The 16682-nt window shown below is 41.3% G+C and overlaps 1 protein-coding gene across 11 annotated transcripts in view; it reads left to right on the top strand.

Moving 5' to 3' along the window:
* FAM184A (family with sequence similarity 184 member A) overlaps window positions 1-16682 on the top strand; it is an 84449-nt gene that overhangs the window by 41269 nt on the left and 26498 nt on the right. For 7 of the 11 annotated variants that reach the window (XM_054819555.1, XM_054819564.1, XM_054819565.1 and 4 more), the window contains exons 7-9: window positions 373-534; window positions 2407-2528; window positions 3176-3326. In XM_054819555.1, coding sequence (XP_054675530.1) covers window positions 373-534; window positions 2407-2528; window positions 3176-3326 — 435 coding nt within the window. Of the gene's footprint in view, window positions 1-372; window positions 535-2406; window positions 2533-3175; window positions 3327-16682 lie in introns of all 11 variants that reach the window. The other 4 variants (XM_054819554.1, XM_054819563.1, XM_054819561.1 and 1 more) reach the window with 1 other exon arrangement.

Here is a 16682-nt window from a genome sequence, read left to right as displayed (position 1 = left end):
TACAGATATTAGATTGAGCTTTCAATGCACTAACTTGTGGACAGGTAGCATTCTGAAGACAGAGAAACATATACCCTAACACAAGTTAATTTTTATGTAACCTCTTTCCTTGCAAAATGCTTCAAGTGTAGGTTGGATTTTTTCTCTTCTTGTAAAAATCCTTTAATTGAATCTTTGATTTTATAATATTACAGGAATTTGGGTTTTAATACAGAAACATTAAGTGATATTAAAGGAGAATAGGTTGTGCAAATAAAAATTTGTCTAGGTTGGAATTAGAAATCACTGGAAGAAAGTGAAACCAGGATGACTTGGCTGCCATTAGTAATAATTATGTAAATTACAAGGTTTGTTGGGGTTTTTATGTCATAGGTGTGTCGTCTGCAAGACCTAGTACGAAAAAGTGAACAAGGCCTTGGTACTGCAGAAGGACATATCTCCAGTCTTCAGGAAGCTCAGGAAATACTCCAGAAAGAACTAGAATTAACTAGAGCGAGACTGCGAGAGACCACAGATTCATTGTATAGTGTTGAGGTAACAATAATGTCAGAGAAGGAATTGTGTGAAGTACAGTCACAATGGTTTTGTTTTTAAAATGGCAAGAAGTATTATAGTGTATACATTATTGAAGGATCTTCATTAAAAGAGAGATTTCTCTTCTTATGTCAAGCAGAGGGAAAAAAACCTGAAAAACTAGGATGGGTTGGCTTGGGGGTTAGGGTTTTTTTGGGTTTGTTTTCGGTGTGTTGTTTTGAGCTGCATTTTGTTGTTGTTGTTTTCAGAACACGTTTAGTATTTAACGGGTGTTGTTACAAGCACATCTTTCTGTGTAGCTGCTAAAATATGTCCGTACAAAATATATTCAGAGTTGGATTTTTCAGAAGCTTAACAATTTCATGAGAATTTAAAAAGGTGTGTTACGCCAGTACTGTTCCAGACAGTTTCGTGTCTTGGTGCAAAACAAGATCCGGAACTTCTTAGCTCTAGAATTCATTGAAAAATTTTAATATTTTTTTTTCAGTATGCCTGCATACCCTGTTTGCCTCAAAAATGGGCACAGTCTTCATTTCAGGCTCAAATTTAGAATTTTGGAAGATGCTTGAGAATAGTTTAAAAATATATGCTATGATATCTTGAAAGACAGCAGACTATCATCCAGAAAATGTGACCACTTCATACAATTGAAGCAATTAATGTGTTTAAGCACAAATATATTGCCATTTTAGTTAGATGGAACTGGAACTGTCAGTTAACCTGTCAATAGCTCATTGACTTTAATACTAAGTATAACCTTTCCTTTTTCTTTCCTCAGTAAACTGTACATTTACAAGATCACTGCAATATTTTAAGTAGAGCAGCAAATATTTAAAAAAAAAATAATTCCCCAAATCTGTTTTCATACTGGTGTTATTTTCTTAACAAAACCAGCCTGAAACAGGATATTGGTTCATTTATTTTTTTAAAAAAAATTTCTTTCAGCTGTGGTCGTTAGATGTGCATCCTATTACAGTTTATAACTTCCTCTGTATTTTTTTTATAATTTCTTTAAGGGTCCATATGAACTACTGCATTCTTCTCTCTTCACCTATTATAACATTTAAATATTCATCTGTAGCAGGTTACTGGCAATATCATTTATCTTAACAGATTTTAAAATATATAAATGAAAAAATCCTACAGAAACAAATCTCACTTTAAAAAGTCTAAATTTTGACAACTGTGTTTGCTTCTCACGAATGAAGTAAGCACGGCTGAAAAACATTCATGTAAGTATGAATTCTAGGTAATACTCAGTACTGTTCCAGCTTGGTAAAATTTGAACAGAAATTGGTATGAATTCTAAAATTTTTTTCTGTGTTGATACTGAAACCCTGTTTCCGCCCACTTAGTCCACTCAAGAAACAGAAAGAAGATACTGAACTTTGTATCAAATCCAGATAGATCAAGCTTTGAAATTCAAATAATGAATATTTGCGGATTTAAAAAAAGGGTGTGTGTGTAGGGGAAGTCTAAAACGCACTTGTCAAGAACCTAAGCAACCTGCTCTAATGCTCAAGTTAGTTGTGCACTGAACAGGACTTGATGACTTTTTGAGGTTCTTTCCAACATAAATTATTCTATGATTCAAAGTAGCAGTATTTGAAAAGATTAATTACAGAATGCCCTATTGGAAAATTGCTTTTTATAGCTTTTCATAGGAATGCAGAATTCTGTTCCACTAGTAAGAAATATCAGCAGATGTATAGGCATTAATTGTATGTAATTAGGAACTACACACTGAAAAAGTTATAGTTCAAGTTTTATGAGCCAATTGTAACTGACACTTTTGTTACAAATGCATTCATTTAAGGTTTGAAATACTTTTTTGCTGCTGATCAGTCTCTATTGTGAAGTTTGTGTTTGCAGGGTGAACTAGATCAGGAGAGACAACAGCATGAGGCAATGATTGCTGCCATGAGAGAAGAGGAAAAGTTCAAAGTTGACAGAATGGCTCGTGACTTGGAAATAAAATGGACAGAAAATCTTCGGCAAGTACTAATTTTTTTTCTTTTATTCTTTAAATAAGAAATGAAGTATCATAGAACCATAGCATGGTTTGGGTTGGCTGGGACCTTAAAGCCCATCTAGTTCCAACCCCCCTGCCATGGGCAGGGACACCCTCCACTAGACCACGTTGCCCAAAGCCCCATCCAACCTGGCCTTGAACACTTCCAGGGATGGGGCATCCACAGCTGCCCTGGGCAACCTGTTCCAGTACCTCACCACCCTCACAGTGAATAATTTCTTTCTAACATCTAATCTAAATCGACCCTCCTTCAGCTTAAACCCATTACCCCTTGTCCTGTCACTACACTCCCTGATAAACAGTCCCTCACCAGCTTTCCTGTAGGCCCCTTCAGGTACTGGAAGGCCGCAATCAGATCTCCCTGGAGCCTTCCCTTCTCCAGGCTGAACAACCCCAACTCTCTCAGCCTGTCCTCATAGGAGAGGTGCTCCAGCCCTCTGGTAATCTGTATGTAGTAGTGATCATCATACAAATGTAATAGCAAAATGCAATGTAAAACAAAGGGTTTTGTTATTATCTAAGCTCTTCCAATTATTACTGAGTTCTTAATTCTTTTTCACTTCTTGCACAAAGTCCACTGCATTTTAGTTATCTGACGTTTGCTTTTAGACAGGAATGTAATAAGCTTCGTGAAGAGCTGAGGCTTCAGCATGAAGAGGATAAGAAGGCAGCCATGACTCAGCTGTTGCAGCTGAAAGAACGTGAAAAAAATGCAGCAAGGGATGGATGGCAAAAAAAAGTTGAAGATCTTTTAGACCAGGTAACTATGGTCTCACTTAAAATTGGAAGTCCACTACAATTTAGTTGCTGGTGGTTTGTTACCAGTTAACTACATGAAATTGGTTGCAACATCTGTCTTTGAAATGAAATTGGTTAGCCTAATGCTTTTTAAACCTAATCATTATTGAACTTTTTGAGTAATATATGAAGAGGCCTTAAAATTATATGCATGTCCTTCTTTACACTGAAAGTGAATAAAACTTTTTACAGGGTTTGTTTGGGGAGACTAACAGGGTGTTGACAGTCTCACCTCTTCACTGTAAGATTTTTTTTTTTGATTCTCTGTCCACCTATTCTGTTGTAAATATTTACCAATGATAATTGTTTGGGCTTGAAGGTATCCCTTCTCTTTACAGTAATGATACTGTACAAATGACAGAAAAGTCAAAACATTCCTCAGTTTCTACAACGCATTTCTTACAGCTGTGTCTTCTCAAGTAATTTTGAACATTATTTTTGGATAGTTTTTTATGAATACTGAGTTTTTAGTTGCAACTCATATTTATAAATTGAGTTATGCTAGATAATTCACAGAAAATACTTGCTTTGTACTTTTTCCAAACCATAAATCCTAGAGAACTGATTTTATTGAGTACAGTTTGAAAGAATAGCTGATAATGAACAAATACATCCTAAAGTAAGAGAAGCAGATTTTGGAACTCATTAAATGCCTGCAATTCCAGGGTGTTTGTGGGATAGCTTTTAATTTGCTGTCTAATTTGAGAAGTCTAATAACTGAACATGCACTTGATTATACAGCTGCTTATAGGAATGCATAACAATGTATTTTGCTGACAAGGAGATTTAAGCTTGTAAAATCTTGTGGCTTAAGCTCATAAAAGCTGGAGGTTTTCAAAATTCTTGGTCTGTTACTTTTTAGAACATGAATGTAATAAGACTTAAACTCATTTGATTTTAAGTTTCACTTACTGCCTTTACCCAAGCTTCATTTACTCTCTTCTATCTATAAATAGCATTTTCTCTAGGAAAGTACAATTTGAAAAGGATATGTTAAACTTTCTGTAGTTTTAACATACCTTTAAAATACTTTACTTATGTCTACCTTTTAAAAATACCATAATAAATCTAACCTGCAGTTTCAGAATGGAAAATTACTATGTTGCAGATGAACAATTTTATTTCTGCATATGGAAGAAATTTTTGAATCAGAAAACTAACTGTAATAAGGAGAATTTTACTAGAGAATTTGCAGACATGGGAAATGGTCTGCATATGCAAAATGGTTGTTTTTTTTTTTCTTCGTTCCTTTTACTGTACCAAAGAGTTGCACCATTTCGTAACAGCTTGTGTGTTCAGAGGACTAATAAGAAACTAAACCGTGGAAGACTTTACTTTTTGTTTAAATCCAGCTGTTGCTTTTCCATACCAGTGCTTGAGTTGGATAGGTATTTCATAAAGACTGAGAATTTATTGTCGGTGGTAGGGAATTGAGCTCGCCCTCTGTAAGAATGTACATTTTATCCATTACACCTGGAGGAGAGTATTCCAGACCATAGCATACAAGATGGGTAACTTAACTCTTAGAGAAATTGTAGTAAGTTCCTCCTGATTGCAGTACACAAAAGGTAGCCTCTGAGAGTTGCACTGACCTGAATTGTAGAATCACAGACTCACTTAGGTTGGAAGACACCTCAGGAGATCATCTAGTGCAACTGCCTGCTCAAATCAGTCAACACTGATGTTGAACCAGGTTGCTTAGGGCTTTGTCCAGTCAGGTCTTGAATAACCGCCAAGGATGAAGATTCCCCAGCCTCTCTGAATAATCTCTTCTAGTGCTTAATTATCCTCATAGTGAGTTTTTTCTTTATATTTAGACAGAACCTTCTCTGTTTCAGTTTGATCATTGTCTCTCATTGTACTGTTGTGCACCACTGTAACAAGGCTGGATCTGCTTTCTCTGTAACCACCTCATAGGTGCTGGAAAGCTACTAAGTCCCACAAAGCCTTCTCTTCTTTAGACTGAACAAACCGAGTTCCCTCAGAAGGATACATGTTCCAATCCCAGCCATCTTGGTGGTAGCTCTCCACTGAACGTGTTCAAGTTTATCAGCGTTTGTCTTGTACTGGCACAACCAAAGCCGAAGGAACTGGGGGAGGAGGCAGAATGTGGCCTCCAGGTGATGTGCAACAAGTGCCAAGTCAAAGAGACTGATCCCTTCCCTCAAACCTACTGGTTGTTGCTACAGCCCAGTATGCTGCTGGCATTCATTGCTGCCAGGCCGCATTGCTGATTCATGTTTAGCCTACTGTTAACTAGGTTATGCAAAGCAGATCTGTAAACCAATGTGAACCAATGCAGGGGTTTAGTCCATCCCATGTAAAGGACTTCGCATTTGTGCTTGTTGAATTTTGTGAAGTTCCTATTGGCCCATACCTATAACCTACGTAGGTCTGGATGGCAGCCCTACCTTTCAGTGTATTGTCCCCCGCGCTGTGCCATGCTCCACCTTCTACTCCTCCCATTTTGGTGTCATCCACCAACTCCATGAGGGTGCTATCTGTGTCCTCATTGGTAAGGTACTAAAATGAATAGATCCTGGAACAGATGCCTTAGGAACTCTACTTGTAACAAGCTTTCAGATAGAGTGAACCATTAACTGCTACCCTTTTGGCCTGATCATCTGGACAGTTCTCATCTATGTGGTAGCCTGCCCATCTGAATTGTGATACAATCAGATACAAGGATGTTAATCTTGCTGAAGTCAAGGTCACAAACATCCACTGTTCTCCTCTCATCCACAGATCTAGTCATTTCGTCATAGAAGAAAATCAAAGATAGTATTTTTGTTATGAAAGAGAGTGGAAGATTTTTAGTATGCATTTCATAATGCAAAGATTACTATACACTTTGGTGGTGTTAATGTAGAACGATGCTATTCTGAGTGGAAATTGCATTGGGCCTGCTTTGACACTACAGGAACTACTGCAATAAACCTAGCTGTGCTTGGCAATCCGTGAGTGTGCAATAAGACTCTTTACCCCAAAGTGTTCACGGTCTAGTTTAAATAGACTGGAGACAGCGACAAAAGTGAGATTCTGTTATATATGTATATAGTTAACAGCATTGGGAAGAATTCAAATTTCAGTCCATCAAAAGGATACTTGTTCATACTTGTTGTCTTTCAACTACACTGAACTAGAATAGCCTGGGGTACTGCAGTAGGGGTGTGAAACTGTGAATTTGTTACAGCCAGCCCCAGTCTTCTTTAGTGGGAAGATGCATTTAAAACCCATTTGAAAGGCATGAAGTCTGTGTAAAAAAAAAAAAAAAAAAAAAAAAAAAAAAAAAAATTAGGAATTGAGCAGAGTTCCAACTCCTCTTTCCATAATTCAGATTTTTACACCTGAAGCATTGGCGTGGTCTATACCAGCAGTACTATACAATGATTTATCAAAATAATACAAGACCAAGATCTCTGCTAAATCATTTGTGAACTCCTGACTTGACCAAAAATATGGTCTATGTGTGCTCTTTATATTGAGAAAGTGTCTAGGGCTTCACCTTTTAGTTGTATAAATGCTATTCAGAAACCTTGAATTCAGAAATGAAATGCTCATCAATAAGAGTAGGTCATTTTCTCATATGTATTGATGCATCTCAGATTTGATTTAAAAACAAGCTACAAAGCAGCAAAGTGTTGAAAAAAGCAGATTTAAATGAATGGAGAGAAGTGACACTATAGTTACTGAAACTGTAGAAAAATACAACATAGTTTGCCCATCTTGGAATGCATGTTCAATCAACAAAAAAAAAAAAAAAAAACCCTAAAGTGTACTAAGCTGGTTTGGTTTTTTTAATTGTTACACTAACATGCAAATTTCTGCCTTCTACTAGTTGTTGCACATTTCATAGGTGAGATCTAGCTCTTGCACAAAGCAAGGTAATAGTTTTGCTTTTATACCGGTAATGCTAAGTGGTTGCTCATAGAATTCATGTAGGATTATTGTTGTTCTACCAATAGCTTTGTTATGAGTAAAATAATTCTCTTGAGAGAAAATGCTATTCAGCTGATTAAGTGCTTAAATACATTCTTGCCAGTTGCAAGCATCTACAGTTAAATGTGGTTGGTAGGTTAACTAGAGCAGTGTCTAGAGACCACGTGTGCAGTTCTTATCGCTGATAAGAGAAATAGTTTTAGAAGACACAAAAAAGAGAAAGTGCTTTTCCTTTTTTTTTTTTCCTCCTGTAAATTGTACTAAGTACTTCTACATCAATCCACGTGAGAGTTTCTTCATGAAATATGTAGTGAATTCAGATGTGTTAGCTCTTTTCCATTTCTCTTAGCTGTGTAATGGGCTTTTAACGCTTTTCTTACAAACATTTTACTGCTGAGAAGGCTTCAACCATGGACGAAATAGCAGGAATTTTCTGTTTTTAAAGCGTGAGCATGTTCTCTCTCCTGGTCTTCCATGTTGTGTAACCTTCATTTCTGGGCACTGAAATGTACAGGTTAAGACCTGTATTATTATTTTTATCTATTTCTTCTTGTGATAAATGGTTCTCTTAGTAAACTGAATCAAGTATTCTGATTGTGGATGGGCTTTTCTATATTTGAGCAAATATTGGTTCTCCCGTCTTCCTTACTTTTCAGTAAAACACGCGTTCCAGTAAAATAAATGATTTTGTCAGCTTTTCTTTTCCCATTCTTATGTAGCTTCATATTACTATGTGACCATTGACCAGGCTTCTCCCGGAGGGCAGTTTTTGCTCCGTCTCTACTTGCCTGTGTGGAGGTGCTTATTGCAGAGCTGACGTGCATCCGCATTAGCAGAATCAGGAAATGCTACTTTCTTTCCCCAGCATGAGGATTACTGGCCTGTTCCACAGCCTGGGTAATCCTTGCTTTAGAAGATTTGCTGTCGAATGGATGCTGGAAATTTCTACAAGAAATAACCTGCATGTACCCTATATTGGTTTCCTGAAAGAAGGGAGATTAACTTTCAGCACAATCATTTTACTCTGCTTCCCTTCACTTGATATTGTCCTGCACACACTGTGTAAAGGCTTCTGTATCGGAAACAGAGAGGAAGTAAATTCCGAGTAACTTCTCCATCCTAATTCTCTTTGGTCATTACGGTATTCAGTAATACTAGTAAGGCTACCATGACATCTAGTGGATGGTAAAGGATTTTGAGTGACATATAAAAAGCACTTAGAAATCTAAAATGCTGAAATCTGAAAGAATAAAAAGAAAAATCATACCAAAGAGGGAACAGAGGGCACCTGGAATGCAGTTCAGGGTAAGGTTTTATGTCTCATCTTTCATCTGTAGATATACATATATTTTTTTTTTTTTTCCAAAGGGACACAACTTTCTGCAGCTCTTGGAAACGTTTCAGAAGTGACTATAGCTCTCAAAACTGTGGTCTGAACAGGACTGTACTGCAACTCCTGTGGGCCTCACACAGAATCAGGGGAGCTTTGGGAGCTTCTGCCTAGATCCAGTGTCCATATACATCCTGCCACTCACCACTGATTTAGAAGAATCAGCACTCCTGTATTCTAAGTGGGAAACCTGTGCTTTAAGCAAGTCAAAAACCATTGCATGTGAGCATGTGAATAATCATGTAGTGCAGAGACCCTGCAGCCCTCAGAGGGCCATGTATTGAGGGTGCTTCCCCCTGTTCATGACTCTCTGTACTTCTCCATATAGAATCCCCCTCGTTCTGGGCTCCCTGTTCCATGCAGAGATGTGATGCCGAGGACTGGTTGGTGCATTTGTTCTATCCGCACTGGTCACTGTAGCTTTGTCTGAAGCTTGAACATGAAAACAAACGCACAACATTCAGCTGCGCTATCTCTTTTTCTGACCTTTAGTTATGGTGAGCCCATTCAGCCCGTACTGCGCTCCTCGTTATTTTCTCTCTGTTTAAAAGACTCTGTTACTTTCAGAGGAGATTCATTAAAGACCATTTACAATTAAGAGCTACTCAGCAAAGCAAACACAAGCAACAGAACAAATCGGAGTTTTCAAAGTTTTCAGTGAGGTATGGTGCAAATACTAACATGTTAGCTTTGTTGCTCTGTTAAAGAATGTGCTACTGAACTTATTTTTCATCTCTCCCTTGGCTGCTTCTTCATTTATTTTTTTCTCTCAAAGTGTTGTGTTTAAATTTAAAAATACATCTAGGCTGATGTTTGAAATTACAATTCTTCATATCCAAAGAAACTTGTCTCTCTGATCATAAACTTCTAATTGGGATTTAATACTACAAGTTTTTGTTTGGCAGTGCTTCAGTTAGTAAATCTGAAGGAGACTGAAATACTTTTTAATTCTACCTGTCAAGGGATGAAAAGAACATTAAATTCTTTGTACAGTATGTAATTAGTGATGCATGAGTCAGAAAAGACTTTAGTTTGATATTTGGAGTTAAGTTTACACTTCCAAAATTGGTAAATAGAAATCTAAGCCAAATCCAACAGTAATTCCATTCCCCAAATAAAATTTTAATCTTATATCTGCATATGGTTTTCCCCTTAAATATAAGGTAAGGACTCTGGCAAGAACCTAGTTTTAAAACATTACACTTAGCCTCTTTGCTGTGGAAGATAGTAGCTCAAGCAGCTTTTGCATAGGTTCATACCCAATGAAAACAGTGGACCCTGGGAGGAATGAGAGAGAGAACTTACTAGGTGGGGCAAAATTTGTCTGCAATTCAGCAGATGAATAAAATTCTAGATTAAGGGCACTTCTTGACAGATACCTCTGTGCTCCAGGAAGGATTAGCCAAGATGCATATATAATCTTTAAAATCCTGACAGCATTATGACAAATAAATAAAATGAAATTAAGCTCTAGCACCATTCCAAAAATGTGAAAAATTATCAAGAGATTCAAATGATCCTCTGACCATTGAACCTGCAGTTTGTCAGATTAAAAGCATATAGTCCAAAATCCAAACAGGTAAAAATATGTCAAAATACCTAAGCATTTTGCCTAGCAGTTTGATAGACTCCTGCAACTGGAAAAGAGAAGAGCTCCATCTTTTTAAAGCAACAGGATAACTACCCTACCTTGCGGTAGCTACGAAAACAGGAGGAAATTGGGACCAACTAGATTCTGGAGATAGTTGCACATTTCAGAATGCCTTATCCATACACTTCATTTCCTCAACAGAAAACTGTTGGGTTTTGAGAGAGAAGGAAGGGGCTTTACATGCTGCTTTTTCTCACCAGTCAGGGAGGGCAAACTTTGCAGCTCTTCCATTCATAGCACGTCACAAGCCTCAAGCCAAGTACAAAATGTTGTAGTAGGAAACAGCTGCTTTCCAAATCTCTGCAGAGTCATCTGTCAAGTAAGCACTGCGCAGCCAGAGACAGTACATCTGCTGACAAATCAGTCTGTCTCTTCAAACCAAAGATGTATCTTGAGGGACAGTTTTGGGGTTGTTGTTGTTGTTAGCTGGATAAAATGGACTTACGCCAAAGGTCCCTTCAGCTTCTTCAGTAGGCATCTCAGAAACTAGTCTTTTTTACTAACATCTGATGGATGCACATAGGTTTTCTTCTTCAGAAAGGTTAGCAGCTTCTATTGGAGGTCATTCTTCAAATGAGACAGAGACTGCATAATAATCTAGATCTGCTTTGCTACAACTGGACCTTCCCCAGTTATGGTCTCGGATGTTACACAAGAATTCCTGTTGCCAGCAGTACTTAGAAAATTCAGTAAAGTGTATACCAAAGTCACAATTTGATGTTGAAATATCAATGAGAAAAAGCATTATGTAACTGATCTTTGGGTGACCTGAAGACTGATGCTGAAATTCAGTGTCAAGCCTCTGTAATCTGGTTGAAAGTAACTTTTAGCCAAGAGAAACAATGAAATCAGAGAACTTTCATGCATCCAGTAAACTAATGTCCTGCAGGAAACAGCAACTGAATGAAAATGTGAAAATATCAGTTGTGCAGTAAATTTCCTTCTTGAGGAAAATGACACAGTTTGGTCACCAAGTATGGCCCCTGTGACAGTTGTGATGGGAACGCAAGCAACTGTTCATTACAGTAAGCAAACCTAGAGCTTGAATAGTTTCAAGTCTCTAAATCTATGCTTTGCTACAACACAAATTTGTCCAACTGAATTGAAAACTCAGCTTTTTTAGGAGAGAGATTGAAATAGAGGTGGGAATACAAATCTTTCCCCATGTATCACATGCAAGGTCTTCCAGTCCTGCTGAGTAGCCCACAATGACAGTGGGTTCTAAAGATGCAGCAGCCTCTTTGCTGTTCCTCTGGGTCGTGAGGAAGTTCTCTTGGTTACATCTGAGGCTTAGCTGTGCGTATGCTGAGGGTGGAGAAGACGATACTTCTACTGAAAAATAAGACAGCAAACTCAAGTAAAAGCAGGATAGCCTATACATGTATACTGAATAAAGATGTGTTTTAGAAGTTCCTTTTCTACCAAGAAACAAATTAATTCATTTGTACATCCTATATCTGCGAAGCCTGATTTCAGAGAAAATTGAACAAGGGTTTCTTGTACCACAATAGTATCACAAACCAATAATCTTGAATTCCAACCTGTAGAAATAGAGAGATAGTTAAATCCACATTCTCCCTTTTTTTTTTTTCTCATCACTTCTCCTCATCATAGAAATACAGAGAGTAAAAATTATGCCTGAGTTCTTTATGGTTCTCATTGCTTTTTCCCCATGTGGTGGGTTGACCCTTTGCCAGGGTGCCAGGTGCCCACCAGAGCCGCTCTCTCACTCCCCTCATTCACTAGACAGGGGAGAAAAGGCATAACGAAAAGCTTATGGGTCGAGATAAGGACAGGGAGAGATCACTCACTAATTATCGTCACGAGCAAAACAGACCGAACTGAGAGAGGAAATTCATCTAATTTATTACTAGGCAAAACAGAGTAGAGGAATGAGAAATAAAATCAACTCTTAAAACACCTCCCCCCACCCCTCCCATCGTCCCGGGCTCAACTTCACTCCCGGCTTCAACCTTCCCCCCCCTCAGCGGCACAGGGGGACGGGGAGTGGGGGTTACAGTCAGTTCATCTCACGGTGTTTCTGCCGCTTCTTCCTCCTCAGGGGGAGGACTCCTCTCATCGTTCCCCTGCTCCAGCATAGAGTCCCTCTCACGGGAGACAGTCCTTCACGAACTTCTCCAACGTGAGTCCTTCCCATGGGCTACAGTCCTTCACAAACTGCTCCACTGTGGGTGCCTTCCACGGGGTGCAGACCTTCAGGAGCAAACTGCTCCAGCATGGGGTCCCCCATGGGGTCACAAGTCCTGCCAGCAAACCTGCTCTGGCGTGGGCTCCCCTCTGCATGGGTCCACCGGTCCGGCCAGGAACTTGCTCCAACGTGGGCTTCCCATGGGCCACAGCCTCCTTCAGGTGCCTCCACCTGCTCCGGCGTGGGGTCCTCCATGGGCTGCAGGTGGAATCTCTACACCCCCTCACCCTTCCTCCATGGGCTGCAGGGGGACAGCCTGCTTCACCATGGCCTTCACCACGGGCTGCAGGGGGATCTCTGCTCCGGCGCCTGGAGCACCTCCTCCCCCTCCTTCTGCACTGACCTTGGTGTCTGCAGAGTTTCTTACATCTTCTCACTCCTCTCTCTGGCTGCAGAAGCTCTCCCTAACTTGTTTTTTTTCCCTTCTTAAATATGTTATCACAGAGGCGCTGATTGGCTTGGCCTTGGCCAGGGGCGGGTCCATCTTGGAGCCGGCTGGCATTGGCTCTATCAGACACAGGGGAAGCTTCTAGCAGCTTCTCACAGAAGCCACCCCTGTAGCCTTCGCCCCTGCTGCTCCGCTACCAAAACCTTGCCACGCAAACCCAACACATTCCACCCCTCGCCTCTGTGAATCACATATTTAAGAATTATCACTAAAATATACATTCAACACAAAAGCTTCACACACACTAATCACATCAACAAGGAAGAAGAAAAAAGAATTCCCCACACCAAAATCAAAGCAACACTATCACAACACCAAACAAGAGTGGACAATACACACAGAATCCACCTCTCGTCCCTTCACCACTATTTCACTCTCAAGCTATGTTCAGTCAATGTTTTGCCCGTTAACCTCTCCAAATTACTATCTTTATCTCGATTTTCTCATGCCCCACGTTGGGCACCAAAAAAGACTGTGGTGGGTTGACCCTGGCTGGGGGCCAGGTGCCCACCAGAGCTGCTCTATCACTCCCCTCTTCAGGAAGGCACGGAGGGGAGAAAGGAGGATGGAAAAAACAACCCCAAACTCGTGGGTCGAGATAAAGGCAGTTTAATGTAGCTAAAGCAAAAAGCCGCGTGCGGAAGCAAAGCAAAAAGCAAAAGATTATTCTCTACTTCCCATCAGCAGGCGATGTCCGGCCACTTCCTGGGAAGTAGGGCTTCAGTATGCGTACCCCTTACTCCGGAAGACAAACATTGTAAAAAAAAAACCCAACGAATGGCCCCGCCCTGTTTCTCCCCCTATTCTCAGTTTCTTATTGCTGAGCAGACGTCATATGGTACGAAATATCCCTTTGGTCAGTTTGGGTCAGCTGTCCTGGCTGTGTCCCCTCCCAAGATCTTGCCTACCCCCAGCCTGCTGCTGGGGAAAAAGAAATGTTGGAGAGGCAGCCTTGATGTGTGCTGGCACTGCTCAGTAGTAGCCAAAACACTGGTGTGTTATCAACACCTTGCTCACTACCAATACACAGCACAGCACCGTGACGGATGCCATGGGGAAAATTAACTCCATCTCAGCCAGACCCAATACAATCTCCACCCCTTATTCCATACCATTTGTGTCATGCTCACGCTCCACACACTTTAATATATATATATATTTTATAACAGTTTCATTGTATTTACTTCTTATTAACTACTATCTCCAGTCCTTTAACAGATAGATGTTACTCTCCCGTTCCATGAGCTTCCTCTGCTCCTCCAGATGTTCATGAACCGGCTATGACTTGGGCCCAATCTGTCAGGATGGGTATCCAGGTTCAGTTTTTGGCACCAACACCCGCTTGCTTTGGGCTGTTGTTGCATTCATCTGGCTCCTTGCGAAACTTGCTCTTCGTTGGTTTGGGTCATTCCTTCTACATTACTTCCTAGAACGTACAACTCACATTACAGATTATTCTACCCCAAGGTTAAATCTCCTTGAGGCACACACTGGGTCTCCCCATCCTTCTGCATTACCCACCAAGTACACCCAGATCCTTGAGCAAAGACAATCCCAGGAATGGGTTTGCCTTTTCCCATGGGAGGAGCAATCCATACCACCTTCCCCAGCCACTTTCCCATGTGTACTACAGGGACCTTGTCTCCTCCCACAGTATGTAGGGGTTTTGTTTGGGCAGGACCAAGACGGTTAGCAGATCCTCTGGTATTAATCAGCCAAGTGGCTTCTGCTAAATTTGTATCCCAGTGCTTCCATGCCCCATTACCTAATGCCCTCAACATAGTCTTTAACAGTCCATTATATCTCTTGATCTTTCCAGAGGCTTGTGGGTGATAGGGGATGTGATACACCCACTCAATGCCGTGTTACTTTGCCCAGGAGCTTATGACATTATTTCGAAAATGAGTCCCATTGTCTGATTCAATCCTTTCTGGGGTACCATGTCGCCATAAAATTTGCCTTTCAAGGCCTAGGATGGTGTTTCGGGCAGTGGCATGGTTTACAGGAAATGTCTCTAGCCACCCAGTAGTTGCTTCCACCATGGTGAGTATGTAGCGCTTGCCTTGGCGTGTTCGTGGCAGTGGCCCAATATAGTCAATCTGCCAGGCCTCGCCTATCTATTGTAGGTTCGACTCCTGCCTGGCTCACCAAGCCAGGGAGTCTCGATTTGTGTGATATTGCCGCCGGTGCACTGTCCTGGTAGCAACTGGCACCTGTTGTTCTTCAACTTGCAGCAATCCCCCAACAAAGGGATCTTCCGAGAGACCAGACAGTGTAGATAACTGTTTGATTTTCTCTGCATTCACAGTGGCTACACCAAAAGCCCATCGGTACCCCTTTGGGTCCTTGAAGTACCCTCTCCTGAGGTAATCTATGCCAAGGATACAAGGGGCCTCTGGCCTAGTCACAATGGGGTGCTTCTCCCACTTGTCCCCTGTTAAGCTCACCTCAGCCTCCAGTGCGGACAGTTCTTGGCATCCCCCTGTCACTCCAGAGATCCGGATGGGTTCTGTGCCCCTATACCCTGATGGTATCAGTGTACACTGTGCACCAGTGTCTACCAAAGCCTTATACTTCTGTGGGTCTGATGTGCCAGGCCATCGAATCCACACAGTCCAGTATACCCGGTCATCCCTTTCCTCCTCCTGGCCGAAGGCAGGGACCCTCTATTCCTGTTCCTGGTCAGAGTATTCACTGTCTGACCCTCACAGTGACAGACCAGAAGTCCCCTCACCAGGATCAAGGGAGGCCATTTTAGTTTTACATCTGGGAGATAGCTGTTTGCTTTCTCGTGTCTCTGTAGCAACTACACTGACGGCCTTCTTGGGTGTCCCCTTCTTAACAGCTGTCTTCCCTCTTAGTTCACGAACACAGGCTTCCAACTTAAAGGTGGGTTCACCGTCCCACTTCCTCATGTCTTCCCCTTGGTCACGCAGGAAAAACCAGAGTGTACCACATGGCTTATGCCTGGGGCTCCCTTTCCCTCTGACCGGAGCAGGAGATGACTGATTTCTTGGGGTACCTCTGACAGCCAACGTGCTGGCCCATAGGGAGGAGAAGGTACAAAGGTTTTCTTCAAAGCCAAGAAGACACCTTCTCCACAATTGGTGTGTCCCTATCTGGGAAATACGTTGCTGCCAAGCTGTTAGAATATGATGCTGGGGCACTTTGAATCACCTTCCTCCACATGGCCCGTGTGCACAGGACATCCTCTGGATCTTTGGAGACATCATCATCTAGATCACTATAGATGACTTCCAACACCGCTAGTTCTCTCAGGTACTGGATGCCTTCATCTGCAGTGGTCCACTTTCCTGGGGAGTTGACAGGATCTTCCTTGAATGGGTATCTTGCCCTCGTGCTTGAAAGCAGCCGTCTCCAGAGACTGCAAATTGCTGTCTCTTTTGCAATTCCTCTCTCAATTCCTCAGTTTCTAGCAAGGGTTCCCAGCTGTTGGGCTTCCCTGCCTTCCAGTTGCTGACTGTCAGCCCCATTATCCCAGCATCAAAGCAGCCAGGCAGCAATCTGCTCACCAGGCTGGCGGCTGTAATCTTTCTGCATATCTCGAAGTTCAGATGAGGTCAGAGACCGGGTAGTTTCTGCTTCCTGTCTGATTTCTCTCACTCCTTCCTCCCACTTCTTTGCTGAAGGACCGGCTTCCTGCTCAAACCTCTTCTCCTC

The sequence above is a fragment of the Grus americana genome, chromosome 3 (assembly GCF_028858705.1).
Source record: "Grus americana isolate bGruAme1 chromosome 3, bGruAme1.mat, whole genome shotgun sequence".
NCBI lineage: Eukaryota > Metazoa > Chordata > Aves > Gruiformes > Gruidae > Grus > Grus americana.
The sequence above is the reverse complement of the archived record's forward strand: the minus strand, read 5'-3'. Positions and strand labels throughout refer to the sequence as shown.